Source organism: Malus domestica, chromosome 04 (assembly GCF_042453785.1).
Source record: "Malus domestica chromosome 04, GDT2T_hap1".
Classification (NCBI taxonomy): domain Eukaryota; kingdom Viridiplantae; phylum Streptophyta; class Magnoliopsida; order Rosales; family Rosaceae; genus Malus; species Malus domestica.
In genome coordinates this window covers 3,299,145-3,320,196 of record NC_091664.1, presented here as the reverse complement: position 1 = coordinate 3,320,196, position 21,052 = coordinate 3,299,145, and the positions used below count along the sequence as shown (strand labels likewise).

The following is a 21,052-nucleotide window of genomic DNA, read 5'->3' as shown; positions in this document are numbered from 1 at the left end:
TTTTTTTAACAAACGATATTATCTACATTAAAGGTAAGTGGATAGGCTTAGCCTCACAATGGGCTAACAAAAATGTGATTCAAATTCACCATTGGCAATAATCGAACCTAAGACCTCTCACTTACAAGTGAAAATGAATATCACTAAATTGTAGTACTAAATGGCAAAAGGACAAGGGTGACAGAAAACAAACAATATTATCTACATGGGGTGGGGGGTGGGCTAAGTCTCACAATAGGCTAACAATAATGCGGTTATATTTGTCTTTGACGAGAATTGAACCTCAAACTTCTTACTTACAAGTGAAAAAAACTATCACTAGACCGTAGTACTAAGTGACTGCTTTTCGTTTTTTATTTTTTAATGAAAATAATTTAAAGGGCACATTTTTTGTGTTGCCCTAGGCTTAAAAAATCTCAAGATCGACCCTGCCAATTGGGCCAAAGTTCATATAGCACTTGCACCCTTAAAAAATCACATGGGCAATAGCCAATTCAATCCTCGCAAGTGAATAGTAATTGCTCAAGTATATCTCCACTTTTAAACTGAATAACCTAGGCTATTGGTATTAAAATATTTTTTATCTATTTATAAAACTATAAATAAAATATTTTTAATTTTGGATAATAACAAAAAATTGATTCAAATTATTTGAAAATATTGAAATGTGATGTACAACATAGTTAAGTATTTATATGAATTCTTTTTATAAAATATAAATTATTCATTTTTTTGTATTTGTAATTAATTATTTATAACTTTTAATTGTGCTCCCATCAGTGTCAACCTTGTTCCACATGGTCTAGGGCCTGGGGTAGTTCATTTTTGCCTAGGCGAGCAACTGAGCTACTCCAAGGCAGCGGCGAAGCCAGGAATTCACGGAGGGAGGGGCGAAGTTAAAAGATTGCAAGGTTCAAAAAAATAGCAACAATCAAATTCTTTTATATAGTATGTCTTCCATAATTTATCAATAAAAACAAATTAAAATTGTTGCTTGCGAGGTTTCATATCATAAAAACGTCGCATAATAGGCTCATTATCAATAAAAGCAAATACATCTCTTTCAATATAAATAAACATGCTATCACTTAATCCTAGAGTAGGACTACCCGAAATGTTTGAAGGAGGAGGAGGACCACTTGGAATATTTGAAGGAGGAGGAGGACCCGAAATGTTTGAAGGAGGATTTAAGCATTGTTTCTTATAGTATCGTTCAATTACATTACTGTAAAATGGAGAGGAAAAAAAAAATTTAGATTCTTAATCCTATAGTAGACTATACTAATATGCATAATTATTAATCCAACTTAATCAATACCAATGAGCATACAAATTATTCAATAAATAAATATTCAATTCAACTAATCATATGAATAATTGTATAATCAACTAATTAATCAATAATCAAGAATTCAAATTTTAATTTTCACCCTAAAAAATAATTTCATAATTTTATATCAATAATCATAGAATCATATCAATAATCAACAACCATATTATTGCATTACCAAAAGATTATATACCAATTAAACAAAATTCATATTAAATAATTAATTAAGATTATGGATTATAAATTTAAAAATTAAAAATTTAACCTTTGAAGGTTGGAAGCCGACGGCTTAGCGGTTGAAGAAATGGAGAGTGGCTGGTGCGGCAAGGAAAAATGCCAATGGGAATTTAAAAAAAAAAAAATTCTTCTGTTACTGCTGGGGTTTGAGGGGGCAACTTTGCTCTGCTATTGTCTATGATTGGCAGAAAGATTGAAAAAGAAAAGGGGATGGAACACGACACTGAGACTCTGATTCCAAACATACGAAACGGTGCCGTTTCACTTATTTTTTATTTTATTTTTTACCAGGACCAAAACGACGTTGTTTTGGCCTGGGTGTTTTAAAAAAAGGGCAGTCTGCATATCACCATCACCACCGAGACAGACAATGAGGGTTGAACTGAACTACTGAACCAGTGGGTTTTCCAGCGAGGGGAAGGACTGACCCAGAGTTTCAGTCCTGTTTTCCGGCGAGGGGAGTGGCGGCCGCCACTCCTCGCCCTCACGTGGCTTCGCCACTGCTCCAAGGGCAAGTGAATTGGAAACAGTTAGAGGAGTTTTTTTCTGAACAATCGATAGTTATCTACATTAAGGGAGTGGGAAGTGGGTTAAGCTTTCCGATGAGCTTGCCATAATAATGTGTTTAAAATGCCTTTGACGAGAATCGAACCTAAGACCTCTCACTTACAAGTAAAAAAGAATACTACTAGATCATAGTACTAAGTGGCATGCTAGAGGAGTTTTAGGGAATGAGATTTAGTTCACTATCTCCCAGGAGATTGGTGCATTTGTTGCACTAGATTAGTTCAAATTGGACTAGTTTCATGGACTAAACTAGATTGTCTTAGCTTGGACTAAGCAGTATTAAAGTTGTGAAGCGTTTTGTGTAGTGTCAGATTAAGACTAAATTTTAATTTTTTAAATTTAATTATAAAAAACTAAATTTCACATTCTAATCTAAATAATTAAATTTAGATCTCCTCCATTTTTTTTTCTTTTACTTTTTAAATTGATGAACTTCAAGATAATCATGGTAATTCTAATATATTACAAAAAAATAATAATAATTAAGTTCATCAATTTCACTTCTTCACACCTCTCCATCTCTCTTCATTTGCCATGGCCTTGCTAATCCCATCATCATCCCAATTATGAAAACAAATAGTTGTATACCTGTTTTCTCCTACCGATCTGCAAATTCGAAGCAAGCCACGACACCCACCCTCCTCCTCCAACCACGATTTAGCAACCGTGATTTGCAAATATGTTTCCTCTTCTTCTAGCATTCTCTTCGAAGCACCCAATTCTCATATCAATCCAATAGAGAGAGAGAGAGAGAGAGAGAGAGAGAGAGAGAGAGAGAGGATACTTGTTCTGGATGAAGCTCACTCAATGATCGATGGCTTTGACGAAGAACAATACTTGGCTCTCACCAGTTCACGCGAAGGAGGCGTAGTGAGAGAAGGCAGCGTAGTGAGGTTCTTAGCAATACCTTGCTTTCGTGTGGGACTAATTTAGGCGACTTAGTGAGGTTCGGAGTCCACACGAGTCTGAGCTAATCCCATTTAACTTAGTCTCTTGCTATACCAAACATGGGTTATTAGTCCTAGCTAGTCCAGTGTAAAACCCCCAGTCCAATTTAGTATTTATCTACTTTCACAAGAATAAAAGAGACATAGTATTTGTCACTTAGTACTATAGTTTAGTGATTTTTCTTTTCACTTCTAAGTGAGATGTCTTAAGTTTGATTTTCGTCAAAGACGAACTTGAACCATATTATTGATTTTTCTCTTCACTTGTAAGTAAGATGTCTTAAGTTTGATTCTCGCCAAAACGAACTTGAACCACATTATTGCTAATCTATTGTAATGCTAAGCTCCACCCCTCTCCTTAGTGTAGGTAATATCATTTGTTCAGAAAAGAAAAAAAAAACATAATATTTATCTAAATTATTGGCATCGGTACATCTATTTCTCATAAGAATTCCCCATCAATTACTGCCATGACAATTCGAACTAATTTAACTTAAAATCATATAAGATGCATCCCAATCCCGAACAGTGGGAACAGACATTCGTACCGTGCGGAGCGCTCCAAGCCGCAGTTGACGAAAGAAATTTATCCCTGTTCGTTGGTCGTTGGTTAGGAAAATTGACCAAAAAAATCATGTCAGAAAATAAGACTGAAAACGGCTAAAAAAAAAAAAAAAACAAAGGAAAAACAGAGAAAGTAATTGACTAACGCCGGGACATGACTTTTCAACAAGTGCCCGGTTCTGGTGCTGGCAACTGTTTAAGACTGCAGAATTCTTCTTTCTTAGCATTTTGATTTTCCTGATTGCAATCTCTCTATCTTTCTCTCACCGGAAACCATGGCTGCTCCGATGAAGATTGTATTCGGGCTGCTAACCTTTGTCACTGTCGGAATGATCATAGGTAAAATCAAACCATCGAAGCAATTTCTCGTCTTGATTACATACATGCATATACATTTGATTGATTTGTGCATATTTGGATTCTGCGATTACCCAGAAAACGGTTGGAGTTTGGTCCTATGTTAGTACTTTCGATTTTCCCGTGTTTTTCGGGAACCAAACGAAAGCTCCTGTCTGGGTTTGATCTGGGTATTGGATACTTTAAGGTTTGTAATCAAACAAGTCTTCAGATTCATAATTTTACCAGCTCCGTCAGAAGCTTCCTTTGACTTGGATTCTTAGGGCAAATCGTTATGGCTCCTGGCTAAAAATGGTTTTCAAATTATAGTCAATGCTAGCGTAAACCGAGCTAAATGGCGTTCTAGGATTCAAACAGCTGACCCCGCTTAGAGGGATAGGGCTTGGTTAGTTGTTGTTGTAGTCAATAAGAGCATAGTATTTGATGTAATATTTTTGAGTGAAAAATGCTAATATATTTGGTCGAGATTTATCGGATTACCCTAGCTCTGGAGTTGGTTGGGATGTGCTGCATTAATTGTAGAGGTATGCGTTTCCAATATGTTGGTGTTCATAGTTTTGCTAAGAGAAACTCCCGTTTCGGAGATAGAGGGTTTAGAAGTATGAAAGAAATGAAAGAATTTACACAAAGAAAGATTTGATATCCTCCTTCTAAACAGGAATTTGCAATAGCAGGGAGACACGTGGGCCAGTGGCACCACACCATATCCTAGTACTACGAATTATGCAGAACACAGAGAAGGTGGAGGTGCTGGACTGCCGTCTGGGGAATTTTCCGGCCTTTTTATTACCAACTATCTTCATTGTGTCTTTTGAGAACCTCTACCTTCTATTTGCTCTGCGTTGTATTGTATTGTATTGTATTGTATAATATGCTAAGTTTAGTTTTCTATAAGCTAAACATTTGAAGATCAATTGATTGTGCTACTCGGTTTTCAATAAACAAGCATCTACTGAATTCCTTTTTTGTTTAACTCACAGGTGCTTTGTTTCAATTGGCATTTATACGAAGATTAGAAGACTCATACGGTATCTTTTAGTTCTTTATTCTTATACAAATATATTTTCTTTTAATTCCCTGTCTTACTTGCATGTTAAATTCATGGTTGTGACTTTGTTATGCCTTTTTTGGTACATATCTTTCAGTTGATGTACATATCTTTGGAATTATTTCATCGATTAAACGTTTTATGGTTTTTCTCTTTTTTGGTCTATTGGACACCAATGGAACTGATATGTTTAGTTGCATAATTCTTGCAATCTTGTATTTTTAAAGCCTGTTTATTGTTGATTAAATTATTATCTAGAACAATTTCTTTGTATTGCTTTATTGTAAGTGATGTCATATTTATTTTACGGTTGTTTGCAAGTGGATATCATGCTTATTGTATCGTTAATGTGATGATTTTTGTTTAAAATTTGGTGTTTATTAGGCTCGGGGTTTCCATCTCCTAGAAAAGTGCTTGGAAGTGATGGTTATCGTCAGTTGCCCGGAGGTTGGTATGGTTCTTATCATGTTTAGTTTGGTAGATAGACCACATTTGTTGCTTAAGTTACAAATATTTTTTTTTAATCTAATTTGCTTTCCTCTGTTTTGAATTCTCAGGTGCTTATTGGAGCAATGATAAAGAAGCAGAAATTTTACGCCTGGGATATGTATGTTTGCAAGTTTAGCTTTAATTTTTTATTCAAGTACTTCAGATAATCCCTGCCTGCTGGAAAAGAAAATTAAAAGTAAATATCATGCATCATTTGATGTACAGGACAATTAAAATTGGACATTTGAGTACCTTCAATTCATAATTGGGGGCAGTATGTGTGATATGACACACTTATGCAATCTATGTCTTAAAATAATTTGTTGTTGCTTAGGTCTATTAGGTCTGAACCTTCTAGTCATAGTCTACCACCTGGAGTTGTACCGTGCTGTAAATCTTTATGATTTGTGCACGTAGAAGTGAGTATTGGTATTTAATCCAATGACAGGGTGTTGGACAAAGTTTCTGAAACAATCTAGATACAAGTACAGGTATATCTGTGATTGCAGGCAGTAATGTATGATTGTCCAAAAAATCTTGTACAATTGTAGGTTAGTAAGGTTAATGATATTAGTAGCTTTTAAACTAGTGTTGACACCAGTTGATGGGTCTATCATGTTTTCCGGTACCTAGAATGTTGTAGTTAACCACTTTCCCTGTGTTAGTTCCCTACTGTGTATGTCTTCAGTTTCTTATCGCAAGAAAAATAAAGGCATAACACATCTGTGTATTTCTTCAGTTTCCTATCGCTAGAAAAATAAAGGCAGAACACATCTGAGATGCATCTCTCTCTCTCTCTCTGTGCATACAAACATGAAGCCGGACTAATATACCTCATTATAATTTCTAGTAAATAGAATTTGATTTCTTCTTTTCTTATTCTCTCAATGTAGGTCAAACCTGAAGTAATCAGCTGGGAGCCTCGAATAATTGTACTTCATAAGTTCTTGAGCATGGAGGTATGCTTATATCTTATAACAGAATTGCCTCTATTCATGTGGCATGATGTTTCTTAACTCTTACAATATTCTACCATGCCCAAGTACATGCATTAAGTTGGACCCACAAGTCAATGAAGTTCACTTAAATTAAAATAATGATTAAAACCTTTGTTGTTAGCAACCATAAGGGTCTCATATCCACTTTCGTTCTGCAGTAAAAGAGAACACTCCACCATTTAAGTTCTAACTATTTGTAATTTTTTGTTGGACATGTGATTACCGTAATTGTTTTTAAGGGTAGCTTTTCTGTAATTGTTTGCAGGAGTAACTAACTGTAATTGTCTATAGTGAAAACTGGAATTGTTTTCAGGGTTACCGAACTATAATTGTTTGGTGAGAATATGCAGTTACTGTTTACAGTAATGGTTTAATAGGGTGATCGTGTAAGTCTGTAATTGTGCAAGTTTGTAATCGTGCAATTGTGTAATTGTTTAAGTCTGTATTTTATTTTTGAAAGAAGGGACTATACTAACTTAAAATGATCTATACTAACCTTTAAAAAAACAATAACTTAAAGTGAATTGGACCAAAAAAAAAATAATAATAAAGGAATTTAAAATTATTTTCATTGTAGTTTGGAGTTGGGCTACATTGGATTTCAAAATATTATTTAAAACAAAAAAGTATGCTTCTTTGAAGCTTGGCAGGAAACGTATTTGGATGTAATTGTGTTGGCTCGTGATTCTGTGCGCGTCAAATTGTTGGTGGGGGAAGATAAAAAAAAAGAACAGAACCAGGTGGTAAAGACATAATGAAGTAATGAAAAGGGGGGTAATGATTAATGGCCCCAAAAAGTATTAGTACCAAAGTTGGAATTCCCAAGTTCTGATAGATTTTCTGCAATTGCTTATTAGTCTTAAGCTGTCATTTGCTGGCTGATCTATGTTGTTTGGTAGCACATTAAATTTGACTTCTGGTGAAATATTGAAGGTTCTTGCATTATTATTGAGCAGCTTTGGTTTTTTAAGAAGCTCCTTTATATAGTTAAGTGAAAGTGAAAGTTTTTATGGCCATTTCAGGAATGTGACTACCTTAGAACTCTTGCCTCCCCTCGCCTTCAAGTCTCCACTGTAGTGGACGTAAGAACAGGAAAGGTACGCAGGATGCCCTACGAATTATCATACACCCCGGTATCAGATAACCCTCCATCTTAGGGCATGACTTCACTTAATTTCACAGGCTTACTCATTAGTCTTTTTTCCAGTTTTATGCATGCTTTATTAGAATAGCCACAACTTTACTATTTTGGATAGAAAAGGACAATGCTTTGATATAGTTACTTACAATTGACTTCTGTATGATATCTTTGTGTTTATCTATTTAATAAAATGTGTTATTTGGATAGAGAACCTGATGAAAATGTCCTTACTTTTCATCAACAAGATAGCAAAGTGATCTCTAAATGAATCTTTTGTATATCAAACTCTAATCGAATGCACAGACATATATATATATATATATATTATATTTATTGTTTGATATTCTTCCTGTTCATTTAAGTGCATAATTGATCGTATTATGTACCATTTTTTCAGGGAATAAAGAGTAATGTTCGCACAAGTTCTGGTATGTTCTTGAGTCCCGAAGAGAAAAAGTACCCGATGATACAGGTTAATTTTTGTTTTAAGTTCAGCTCTCTTCCATATGGCATTCAGATTCATATTTATAATTTTATACTTCAGAAGATACTAAATGTTATTTTTGTTTTCTTAAAGGTTCCAAGTTCAGGGTGTTTATTCATTATTTGATTTGAATATTTTGTTTATCATCGTTGGTCTGTAGGCTAGTCTTAAATTCATACCATCATGCTGTGAATAATATACAGATCTCATTTCTTATTGGAAAGGCATCCAAATTTGAGATCTTCTTTTGTGTGTTCATTTTATCTTTTTCAAATTCACCGACTACAGCATACACGCTTATTCATTTGTGATGTATGTAGAACATACAATGATGTTATGACGAGGAAGATTTAAGCATTAAGATGGAAATTAAATTTAGTCATTTTTGTGTTGGTTCAAAATGGAGGCAGTTAAAAAAAATCTTGTTGAATGTAAAGGAATGCTATCACGAACTCTTAATTTTTTAATCTTGATAGTCGGTTCTAATTTCTAAATGGATGCATAAGGCCTTCCAGAACTTGTTCCAGGAGGGTTTCTCTTGGTATCCAAGAGCCCTTTTTGTACCAAAGTGGGGACTATTTAACATGACCATAGAACAATGAGCAATTGACAAGAAATCCGGAGGTTTCTGTGTATATATGATATCTGGGCCTCATTCTTTGAGGAGTACCAGTGAGTTCTTGGGATGAAGATATGGAAGTTGTTGTTTTGGCAGATTGATCTGCCAAAAACTTGAACAATTCATATGAATAACATCCACAGCCTCTGCCCGCCAATGCATATTACTTGGGAAACCCTCCATATGTGTCAGCCATTTGCTTCCTTGTGTGCATATGTGTGTGTGTTTGTGAAGTATCTGTGATGTCCACTTTTTAGCATTTAGGTTACCATTGTTCTTTGTGGTAAAGCAGAAAGCAGAACTCTAACTGTCCTCTTTTTCTATTTCGTCATTAGGCAATTGAAAAGCGTATTGCTGTGTTTTCTCAAGTGCCAATAGAAAATGGGGAGCTCATTCAAGTTTTAAGGTGGGTGTCTTATTTAGATAAGATGTGGTGAGTTTCATGAAAATGTTGAGCAATATATTTAGTATCAAGACTAACATCTGGAGCAGCACAGGTACGAAAAGGATCAGTATTACAGACCTCACCATGACTACTTCTCTGACACTGTAAGTTTCTTTACCCTGCATTTGTAAGAATTAGTATCCCGTAATTGCAGTCAATCCTTCAATTTTTTAATGTTATAACATTAGGAATCTAAATATTACTTGATTTTTTGTTGACAGTTTAACTTGAAACGTGGTGGTCAGCGAGTAGCAACAATTCTGATGTATTTGAGTGATAATGTTGAGGGCGGAGAAACCATCTTCCCTACGGTAATCTGTCTTTTGATTTGATGCTATATTTTGATGTTATCTTCGATAGGTATAGATTTTGATGCTAAAATTACGAAGGCTAAAAGAGGCAAATATACGTGCTAAAATTATTTGGGAGTAGTGGAACACGGTTTGGAGGGGAGAAGGGGGTAGGGTACGGTGTGCACCAAGGTGTTCACTTTGCTTCTGAATCGCTTATTTGAGGCATTTTATCAAGCATCTTTTTGGAAAGAGAAGTTTACTGTACCTGACATTGTTATTTTTATTTTTTATATATTACATCAGGGACTTAAAAACATGGGATTTAAATATATAATTATGCAAATCATTAGTTGTCTTTCGATCTATTTCTTTTGTGGTCAGTCTTTCTACCGTCAGTTTTGCATGTAATGTATGTAGAATATCGCATTGCCAATCTATGTGTTAACTTGTGTGGAATTTCAGGCTAGTTCAGGTAAATGTACCTGCGGTGGAAGAGCTGCCACAGGTTTGTCTGTGAAGCCAATTAAAGGGGATGCAGTACTTTTTTGGAGCATGGTAAGGTTCCTTAATTTCTTATACTATTTTCCGGGTGTGCCTTCGGTCCCTTGACCATTTTTAAGATATGTAAAATTCTATGTTTGCATTGCTGAAAACGAAATGATAGTTTGCCTTTAGTACAGTTGTGAAATGCAATTTCGAAGTTTCTAGTTTTCTAACGGAGTCTGACCTCTATCCATGTGAATTTTATTTTACTTGCTTCTTTCAGAATCTTGAAGGAAAAGAGGATCCGACGAGCATACATGGAGGATGTGAGGTACTATCCGGGGAAAAGTGGTCGGCTACAAAATGGATGAGGCAAAAACGTACCTCTTAGATTATAAGAAGTTTGGAGATTTTACCAGGGGGTTTACAACATGTGCAGCTTAGTGATCCTGTAGTGTTTAGGTACAGCAGATTCCGAAACCAAGATGAACATGAAGCATATCAGCTCGTCGGAAATGTGATACATCGACAGCAGCATCATACAGCCTCAGTGTAGGTAGTGGTGGTATTACCCATCAGAATCTAATAGTTGACTTGAACCCTCTCCGTATCGATCTTAGAAAGCGAAAAATGTGACCTATGATGTCGAATACCTGCTGCAGAAAAGAGCTATGACGATAATCTGTGTTGTTGATTTACCAAATAAAGTACTTTTATGAAAATCTTCTTTTGCCTTTCATTTATTTTGCATGCATGAGACATGTATGGCATGACATTTAGCATTCGTTTGGAAAGCGCTTTTAAAATGGCTGAAACTGCTTTTGGTGGAAGTGTTTTTGAGTTCCAAAAACACTTTAGTGCTTCATGCAAGCAGCATTAGTTATGTGCTTCTAAGATTCACTTGCATTTTTACTAAGGATTGGTTCTAAAACCATTCTCATTATAACGCTTTCAGTCATTTTAAAAATACTTTCAAACGAGTCTTTATATTTACAAATCTCAATAGGGTGGCCATTCATCTTCTGCTGGAATGTCAAGGAATATTGGTTAACAAAAAATGGATGAAACATATATTCCTTATCTCAAGCAAAGGAAAATTAATTCCATACTTAAGCTAAAGAGAAATATTCAGACAAAAGTAGGCATTTTCTTGGTTGATTATACAAGGTCTCAACGGGCGTGTCAAAAATATGTTGAAGTCTCAAAATCTGTTTGCCGAGGATATTAAGACTTATTTCAATACAATTGTGGATCGATAAGTGTTGTTTGCGGTGGAACATGAGATTTAGTGATTGGCGTGGTGAGAATGGATATTATGCTACATACGTCAGAGGGAAGTTTTTTTTTTAAGTAGCCCTTCACTTATATAATGACATTGTGCACCACCGCGTATTTCGGATACATTAAAAAAAACTCTCGTTTACAAGGGATTTGAAAGTATAAAGCGAATTTATACTCGATTATTAAAAATGCACTACAAAAATACTACCAGCGAACTACTCAAACAATACAAAGCGACTATTAAATCACTAAAATGCATTATTTTTTTAATGTGTTATTTGAAAGTTCTCTCAGATGTATTGCGTTTTATTCTCATGTTCCTCTATCTAATTTTTGTACCGCATTACAAGGAAATTTAGCCTAAACGTTAAGAACTTTAAAGTCCCTCATCCAAGCTCGCCATAGTGAATTGACCACACTTAACCACGTACGAGTGCAAAGTTATTTGACGGTTAGCATTGTTGAAGGGTTAAATTTTAGACCTACAAAGTTGGGGTGAATTTGTTTTGGGCGCAAAATTCAAGAGCACCTTATATAAAACTGATTCACCGTCATATTCATTTTATATTAAAAAACTTACAATTGACATTGTATTATCAGAATATCAGAACGACAATGAATCCGTCGTGTTATTATCCTTTTTACCAGAATAACAGAATAACAATAAATTGGTTGAGTCGTATTGTTATCGGATGGCACGGTGACGGTGAATCCGTTCAGTAATTTTCCATATAGTTGTTGACATGTTTTCCCTACTTTTGCCGTCACCTCCTCTCTTCTATCTGCCTACCAGTCTTCAGCATCACGTCAGGCAGATATACAACTACAAACAAATAAATAATTCAATATTTCAGCCATTTCCAGCTTTCTTTTTTTTTTTTTCTCAGGAGCAGAGGGACGAAGAAAGAAAAATTAAAATTAAAAATTAAAAAAACAATTGAAAAAATAAATAAATCAATTCTCTTCCCTTTCTTTTCTCCCTCACTCGACGTTGGATTGATTGAATTGGAGTTGATAGATTGGATTAAAAATCAAATTGGAGGAGGAGGAGGAGGAGGAGGAGATTGAATCTTCGAGTGGTGGTGGTGTCCAATGGCAATGGCAATGGCGTCGGGTCTCCTCCGCCTAGTGTTTCTGTTATCTCTGATTGCTCTTTCTTTGGCCCGTGGTGAAAAGGACATGGTTTTGGATGTGGATTCCACCCCCGACACTCCTTCCTGCAACAACCCTTACCTAATGGTAAAATTCCCTTCTTTTTTCATACATTTTTGCATTTTTTATTTCAAGAAATCGAGTTCTTAATTTTGTTAAATGGGGATTTAATTTTATGAGAAAATGCATGTTTTTTTTTTGGGGGGTTTTTGGGCTGAGAAATTAAAAATTACATTGAGTTGGGATTTTTCTGGAATTTAATTTGATACTGTCATTGTTTTCCTGCTAAAAACCCTTTTAAACTGGTTTATCTAATCTCTCAGGCAAAGGTTAAGAATTGGGTTAATGGCCATGAAGGAGAAACTATTGAAGGGGCAGGTGCAAAGTTTGGGGCTTTATTGCCTTCCAAAGAAGAAAAAGCCGTCAAATTGCCCGTTGTTATCTCGAATCCTTTAAATGGTTGTTCAGCGTCATCTTCGAAGGTTTAACTTTGTTTTTTTCCTTCTTAAATGGAAGCTTAATGTGTTGTCACTTTAAATGTTGACTGAAATCATCTCCTCTAGACACTTAAAATGTAGAAGCAAAGTGTGCCTTGAGGTTCTAGGATATGATCAAGCATCATTGTCTCTTTGGAATTCACTGTATAAGATAAACCCATATTTGGTTTTCTGAATTATTTACGGTCCCTTTTTCCTCTTTGCAGTTATCTGGAGCTATTGCCTTGTCCACGCGTGGTGATTGTGACTTCTCCGTAAAGGCAAAAGTTGCACAGTCAGGAGGTGCTAAGGCGCTAGTGGTGATAAATAATGATGAAGGTTGGAATCTCAATGCACTTAGCACATCCCATTGTGATTTTATAGTTTACTTTGCTAGGGTTCCTGTTTTGTTGTGAGACAAATTATTATGTGTTGGGACTTGCAAGTGAACTTGTGTCTGTAGGCATGTTTAGGGACTTGATGCAACACAGGAAAGACCTGCAGCACACTCTTTTTCCCCTTAAATACTAAATTCTAACGTTTTCTCCCTCTTGTTTCAGAGCTTGCCAAGATGGCTTGTCCTGATAATAGTACTTCTTTGAATATTTCAATTTTTGTCGTAATGGTTCCAAAGTCAGATGGAGAAGCACTCAAGAAATCTATTGAAGATGGAAAGAAAGGTCAACTTCTGATGTTTACTGTTTCGTCAAATTCTTTACTTCCTTGAATGTGATTAATAGTAATAATATAACGTAATAGGAAGATAGCATGCTGATGTGGGACAGTTTGGGAGGTCTGATTTAGGGCTTTTATAAAGGGCTTGAATTAATTGAAGTTTCAGAGGCAGAACAGATGATAGATAGCTTTTTCAGGCGTCAGTTGAATTAGGGTTTTCAAGGTTGGACATATAGGTTTCCATGATATATATAGATTAAGAGTTTGCTTTCCATCTTTGTTTACATCCATATGTTAGCTAATGTGCTTGCATTTTTCAATTCTAAAGTTTGTTTGATGTGATAATATATGGATAATTCTATTAACTTATTGCAGTGGAGCTTCTATTATATTCTCCCAAGCGTCCAGTGGTGGACTACTCAGTTGTGTTCCTGTGGCTGATGGCTGTTGGAACAATAATAGTTGCCTCATTTTGGTCAAAGATTACTGCTCCTGATAAGTCTGATGAGAATTATAATGAACTAGCAGAAAAGGTTTGTACATGCAAGCCTCAATTCACTGTCTTCACACTACTTGTTTGTTCTCTAAATGCTTTTCTTGTATATATGTCTTAATTTTAATTCACTTGAACGTTTTTTTTTTACATGAAATATTGTGTGGTTATCAGGGCTGCATATTTCATTATGAACGGAAATATTGGTGGATGTTTTGATATTGGTCACTGTCAACACAACGGATAATGATTGATTTAACTTTCACTGAAGTTTCATTCAAAACTTTCATCTTTCAAAGAAAATATACATCAACCTGTTGACAGTCACTGATATTGATATAGAAACCGAAACATCCTCCATAATTTGAGTAGAGATATTTCCATCACGGCTGATATTTTCTTCTCGGCCCTCCTGTTACTGTATAATGTGTTGTAGTTATGGGAAATAGTATTTATATCATCTTTGATTGGATAGGAATCTAATACTGGAACAGCCAAAGATGATTCTGAGGACGAAGTCATGAATCTTAGTGTGGCAGGCGCTGTGTGTTTCGTCATAACAGCATCCACTTTTCTGTTGCTACTATATTTCTTTATGTCTACTTGGTTTATCTGGGTGCTGATTGTACTTTTCTGCATTGGTGGTATTGAGGTACAGTGATTAATTCTACTATTTATTATTTTATTTATTAATTTGCTTGCAAAGTAAACAAAATTGACTATAAACAGAGTTCATGGCATTTTTGTACCTATATGGGAATTAAACTGAATACAACTGTGCATTACAATCTAAAGAATGCTAAAGAATGCATTTTTTTTAATAAGAAACAGCTTTTCTTAATAAAAACTAATCCGTACAAATTAAGGACAAGATGTCAACTAACCTAAAATCCTACTAACAACATTAAATAGGAAACTAGAAGCATACCAGTAATATTAAGAAAGTTATGGACATCCTTCCCAGGTCTACCCATAATGTTTTTCAACTATTGGAACCATCTATATCTTAGATCATCATTTCAAGGGTCATCACTGTAAAAAATATCCAAATCCTAAAGTGTTTGGTCATCTAAAATGTGCAAAGCAACATGGCTCGCTACATAAAGCTGAGATGAAATTGTGGATAATCAAACAGCTAAACATTTTCTGATATAGCCGATTTTTGGCTTGGATAATCCTTGAATGAGAATCTAAAAACTGAATGGTTTCCATCATTGAATCACACCCTGGAAATAGGATGTCCATAACTTTCTTAAATGAGGACATCCTTTTGAACTGTTCTCTCAAATGTGTTTGATCTGCTACTCTTGAATCTTCTGTCAGTTGACTTGTGTGTCATACTAGCTGATGTATCTTTTGTTTTCAGGGAATGCATAATTGTGTTCTGAGCCTGATTTTGAGGTACATTTGACATTATTTTTCCTGTTTCTACTGAACCTATTACCCATGTTCCTTAATGTCTTTATTTACTTGTTGAATAGAAAATGGAGAAGTGGTGGGCAGAAGACGATAACTTTGCCTCTTCTGGATGAGGTTTCTATTCTCTCGCTTGTTGTATTGGCTTTCTGTGCGGCATTTGCAGTTTTCTGGGTTGTTACCCGGCGGGCGTCATATTCATGGATTGGCCAAGATGTTCTTGTAAGTTTCATGTTTTGATATGTGTGCTAGGCTGAGTGTACTATGCAATTCAGCAAATTTATGCAGTTTCAGAAATTTGAATTTTTTTTTATTTTTTCAAATTCTGAATACTTGGTAACAGAGTAATTGGAGATGTTCTATTGTAATATCTTAGAACATTTCTAATGGTCATACCTGAAAGAAAGCTCTTGCTTACCTTCAAAATTGTATTACTGGGGGTCATGCATGCTACAGTATAGCAAATTGGAAAAAATCTATTTCTTGCTTATATTTTTTGTTAAGCTAGTCACCCAAATAGCCAACCCCACATAGTGGGATAAGGCTTTGTTGTTGTTGTTGTTGTAAGCTAGTCACCCAAAGATCTTCTATCAACCTAAGTTGAGCGGTTTGAGGGTTCCCTATGGACTGCTGATATAATATTGCAAAGAAACCTAAAAATTTATGACGTTTATGCCATATCGTTATCATTATTCTACCATTTTTAATCCTTGGGTTTTTCTCTACATGATTTTCTACATCCGTCTATCATTTTGTTCATATCAGCTAGTTAAAATTATAATTTTTTGACAGGGTATCTGCTTGATGATAACGGTCTTGCAAATTGCTCGATTGCCTAACATAAAGGTACCAGTTCTTTCTTTCATTTAATTAATGTATCAAGTTTTTGTCTCATAATTCTAACATGTGTTTTTGTCTCATAATTCTGACATGTCTCAGGTTGCTACCGTACTACTTTGTTGTGCATTTGTCTATGACATCTTTTGGGTATTCCTGTCACCCTTAATATTCAAAGATAGCGTCATGGTTACGGTACGTTCTGATCTCAGCTTCTTTTTCTTCTTTTTCTCCTTTTATTAGATACCTTGTATCAAAAAGTGCATAGGTTTTCGTCTGAAATGCATTGATTGGAGTATTGAGGTGTATTGCATGTGTTTATTTGATGAAGGCTCACTGTTGTTCAAAATGATTCTACATAAATTATTGATGACATAAATTATTGATGGACACCTTGTCCATTTTATTTGTAACTCATTTTTTTTTTCTTATTCAATATTTTCTGATATTTTAAGAAGAATTAAGAAATAATACAATTTTGATGTTTTCATCTCAGAAAGTCTTTACTGAAAGAGTGTTGAGTGTTTGAACAAGTATGCTTATACATGTATACTCCTTTATGTTGATTTTTAGTTGTCCATTGTCCAATCATATGCAAATACATATATCCCTAATTTGTGTTCATTTACTTCTTTTCGTTACACATGAAACCTACATAGACTATACTAATAAAACCTGGGCTGGAACATTGATAGCTAAAATATAAAGACAGGGTTTCAAGCCATTAGTCATACTTTTAGATTTTTGCAACCCACCTTGACTTCACGATCTGTCAAAAATATGATGTGTAATTTGTGGATGAAATGGTAATAGAAACAAATAAATGTACCTACATGTGGAGTTTTGACATCCATATTATATTTTTTTCATAAATGTATAATTATAAAATTACAGCAGTTAGCATACTAATGTTATAATGCATAAAAGTAGTAATTTTAAAATGTTAGCAGCAGTCTAGGCGGTGGTCCAGTGTTAAGGTGTAAAAATTATTAGTTGTCTGAGTTCAGCTTGACTGCCCAGCTGTCCACCTGGTAAATAGCCTGGTCATTTGCCAAACTGGGAGAGTAGATCCTTTCAAAAGGTTTGACTCGTTGGCTTGTTTGAATCTTAAGACGCATAGAGTCTTTGTGTGTCTTTACATACGTAGAGGGCATATGTACTTTGACATGTATTTCTGTAGGTAATAAAAGCATTGCTTATATCATGGCAATTTTCCCCAACCTCAGGAAAATACTTGTTCTGGTTCACATCCATGTTTCGTCAGAAATAATTAGTCCTTTTATTTTCTGGGCTCAGTTTTAGTAATGTGTTAAGGTCAATGAATTCACCAACAAAAGTATGCAAGCATAAATGTGCCTGACATCTTTGGCTTATGTCCCATGATCCCCGTTTGAGTAAATCTTTTGTGTGCATGTATGATGCTTGTGTATTGATATCATGTACATCGTTGGGAAATTGATTCATGGATGTGAGATGTGCTTTACTATAGTATTAGCTTTTACACTATAGCCCTTTTTTTTTGTTTGGAAATCCTCATTTAAAATTCTATTAGAGAAACTAAAATGTTACAATTTGCTTTTGCTTATAGGTTGCTAAAGGTGACGGCAGTGGTGAAGCCCTACCAATGCTTTTGAGAATCCCTCGCTTTTTTGACCCCTGGGGTGGTGTGAATATGATTGGCTTCGGGGACGTTCTGTTTCCTGGTTTGCTTATTGTATTTACTTACAGGTACTGATTTCTTTCAGTTAATGTCTCTATTTTTTAAAGAGATAGTACAACATTTCCTTTTTGGATTAAGTTCTTGAGCTAGTTGATTAATTGAACAGATGTCCTTAGTTAAATGTGATTCTCTCCGGATTAAATGAGGTTTTATTTAGTATATAACATACATTCCCAGATCCCCATACCACAATTAACAGTTATTACACTCAGAAGTGCACCTAACCTATCAATTTTCATACATTTGCATATTTAGAAAGCATTCGAAAATCATGTACGAACTAAAGTGAGGGATGTATTATGTGAAAATTTCAATTATGTTGCATCATGGTAATGCACCTGTCTTTGGGATAGATACATTATCATGATGGTGAACAATTGGATTATGAATTCGAAATCAGCTCCAACATTGATTTTTATATCTGTATCAGAACTTTCTCGCTCCCTCGTCAATGAAAGAGGAAACTTAACTCCTTTCACATATATATTTCTTGTTATCAAGTCCTATAATTTTTCCTTAGTCGTCTATGTAATGAAGTCCAGACGAGACATTATATGGAACACTTTGGCTGATTTTGGTTCCGGGCAATAGAGGGTTGGGGTGAGAGATTAAAGATAACGCGATTCCTTTCTCTGTTATTTGCATGCTGGAATCATGCTTTGCTCAGTTTCTGCTGATGAACCCAAGAAGTCCATATAAAAATTGTTGCTGGATGGCCAAAATAATTAAAGTCAATTGGGTGATATATTGATAATGAATGCCATACAAATATTGAACTTGAGTGTTAAATTGTTATTGATTTTCTATTTCTGAGTATTTTGTTTTACATTTGATTTTCTGTATATCTTTCCCCCGTTTTTGATCTTTTCCTGGTTTGGCTGTCTCAGGTTTGACAAAGAAAATAAGAAGAGTGCGTTTAACGGATATTTTCCCTGGTTATTAATTGGCTATGGAATTGGTGAGTGCTCTTGCAACATCTAATTTGTTTTTATTTAAAAAAAAAGTAAAAAATAAAAAAATTCTTTCCCCTCCTACAATATACATGAATTACAAAAAAAATGCCTACCTTGCTCGGGAAAAGCATTGTGTTATATATTTTCATTTTCTGCTCTGTTACGGTAACATCCATTTCGCCTTTGTTTATGATTGTAAGTTCTTGCTCATAATATCAAGTGTATTTATTTCATTTCCTTTTAATAGCAGACTGCAGCATGATCGAACTAAACATGTTCATATTGTCTTCATGTGGTACTAATGGAACGTTATTCCTTTTCCAGGACTCGGTCTTACTTACCTGGGTTTGTATCTCATGAACGGCAACGGCCAGCCTGCACTCCTCTATCTCGTTCCATGTACACTAGGTAATCTCCAGCGCATTGATCTTACATCTTCTGTTTGGTTTTCTAGACGCGTTTTTCCAATTTTAGGCCGATAAAATTTGCAGGTGTTTTACTTTGCCTTCTTATTCCTTCTCTGGTCACCAGGTGTTACAGTGATTTTGGGACTGATAAGGCGCGAGCTGAAACAACTCTGGGATTACGGCGCAGAGGTATCTCCATCGAGCGTTGAACCGTCCGTAGACGCCAGTAGATCGGTCTGACGGCCCCCGTTTGTATGTACATTGTTGGAGATGATGCTCGTCTTCTCCATAAAAGCTTCTGGTATAAGAAGTTCATTTGTTTATTTTGTACAAGAATTATGCTCAACTCAAAATGCATTCATGTATATATTACATTATCCAAGAGTTCATAGTAAAACTCAAAAATATATTTTAACCTTTGGATATTTAACGTGGGACTTAAAAATTGCCAATTAATTTCTTAAATTGTGTTGATGCATCAGCACATTTGGACGACGAATCATTTTAAGAGCAATTTTTTTGGCTTCACAAAATTGTGAAGGAATTTCCTTACAAATTAATGCGGAACCAAAGTGTTGTTCAGTTATTGGAACTATTCATATTATAATTCACTATACAAAAATCAATTTTGCAATGAACTATAAAATTTGAGGTTGGAATAGATGGTTGGAGTTGGTAGGCTGTTTATCTATTTGCTTATGTTGATTGACTAAATGGTCTTCAGTTTTAATTAATTTCTCCCTAATTATTTTAGGATTAGCCTCTCAGACTGTCATAACCCAACTTTTGTGTTTTTTGTGAGGATGTTCTGATCAAATACAACTTTGCTCCCACACACACACACACACACATTACCAAATGGGGAGATGAGCGACTATCTACTGATGATGGTAGAAATTATAAGGACAACAGTCAAAACTACAGTCATTATGATTATTGGGAGTGCAAATATCATACCAAATGTTAGGAAAGATTGATCGGTATTTACCTTGAATTTGAAATACTCAATGAATTGATTGTGATTAAGAATTTTATGCCATTCAAAATCAATGGTTATGAAAATATTCTTCATAATGAAAATAATGAATTAAAATTAATGATGCAGATATATTTTGAAAATAAGTTTATTAAACTTTGAAATGAAGACTTACAATTTGCCTACTGGCAATTACAATTGATGAAAATGAAGATGGAGCTCGCAGGCATCCTTGGCATGATAATTAAAAGTGTTTATAGTTTTGACTGGATACAATATGTAGCTGAATATTGGACTCTGTTCTTGTTCTTAAGAATACGCAGAGTTTTCAGCCTCCTAGGAATGGGTTCTGGATTGTGATGATATAGGCTAGAGATGGTTGGATGAATGATTGAAATTGAAGCGGGAATCCCGGTTGCCCATGTGAAGAGAACTGTAAAAGTTGGAGGAATGATTTTCCTTTTACTGTGGAATCATGCGACTGCTTCTGAAATGATGGATGAATAGTAAAAGTGGTTTTACTATTCATGAATAGTGATTTGTCTGAATGATTGCTGCTACTGCAGATTCTGTCTTCTTGTGAAAGGATCACATGGCTGATACTATAAAATTTACTTGGGTAAAATACTTTGGAATGATTACAAATTATTACAAATTTTGAATT

General features: G+C 35.0%; 2 protein-coding genes across 3 annotated transcripts; both read left to right on the top strand.

Annotated features, from left to right (window-relative positions):
* Nucleotides 1-3,626: 3,626 nt before the first annotated feature.
* On the top strand, nt 3,627-10,724 carry LOC103449924 (prolyl 4-hydroxylase 1). 2 transcript variants are annotated; one of them, XM_008389278.4, is made up of 12 exons: nt 3,627-3,984; nt 4,983-5,030; nt 5,435-5,497; nt 5,608-5,657; nt 6,433-6,498; nt 7,560-7,634; nt 8,076-8,150; nt 9,117-9,187; nt 9,279-9,330; nt 9,448-9,537; nt 9,982-10,074; nt 10,286-10,724. In XM_008389278.4, exons 1-12 carry the CDS (start codon nt 3,921-3,923, stop codon nt 10,391-10,393), a joined length of 855 nt encoding a protein of 284 aa, XP_008387500.3. In that variant the 5' UTR covers nt 3,627-3,920; the 3' UTR covers nt 10,394-10,724. The 2 variants fall into 2 exon arrangements, with proteins under 2 accessions (XP_008387500.3, XP_070675992.1); XM_070819891.1 differs by lacking the exon at nt 7,560-7,634 and having other exon boundaries at nt 3,772-3,984.
* A 1,319-nt stretch (nt 10,725-12,043) lies between these two features.
* On the top strand, nt 12,044-19,842 carry LOC103450131 (signal peptide peptidase-like 5). Its single transcript, XM_008389474.4, has 14 exons — nt 12,044-12,522; nt 12,759-12,917; nt 13,139-13,250; nt 13,472-13,591; nt 13,962-14,119; nt 14,555-14,731; nt 15,446-15,480; nt 15,561-15,717; nt 16,288-16,341; nt 16,435-16,527; nt 17,921-18,060; nt 18,940-19,010; nt 19,330-19,413; nt 19,537-19,842. Exons 1-14 carry the CDS (start codon nt 12,376-12,378, stop codon nt 19,650-19,652), a joined length of 1,623 nt encoding a protein of 540 aa, XP_008387696.1. The 5' UTR covers nt 12,044-12,375; the 3' UTR covers nt 19,653-19,842.
* The last annotated feature ends 1,210 nt before the right edge of the window (nt 19,843-21,052 follow it).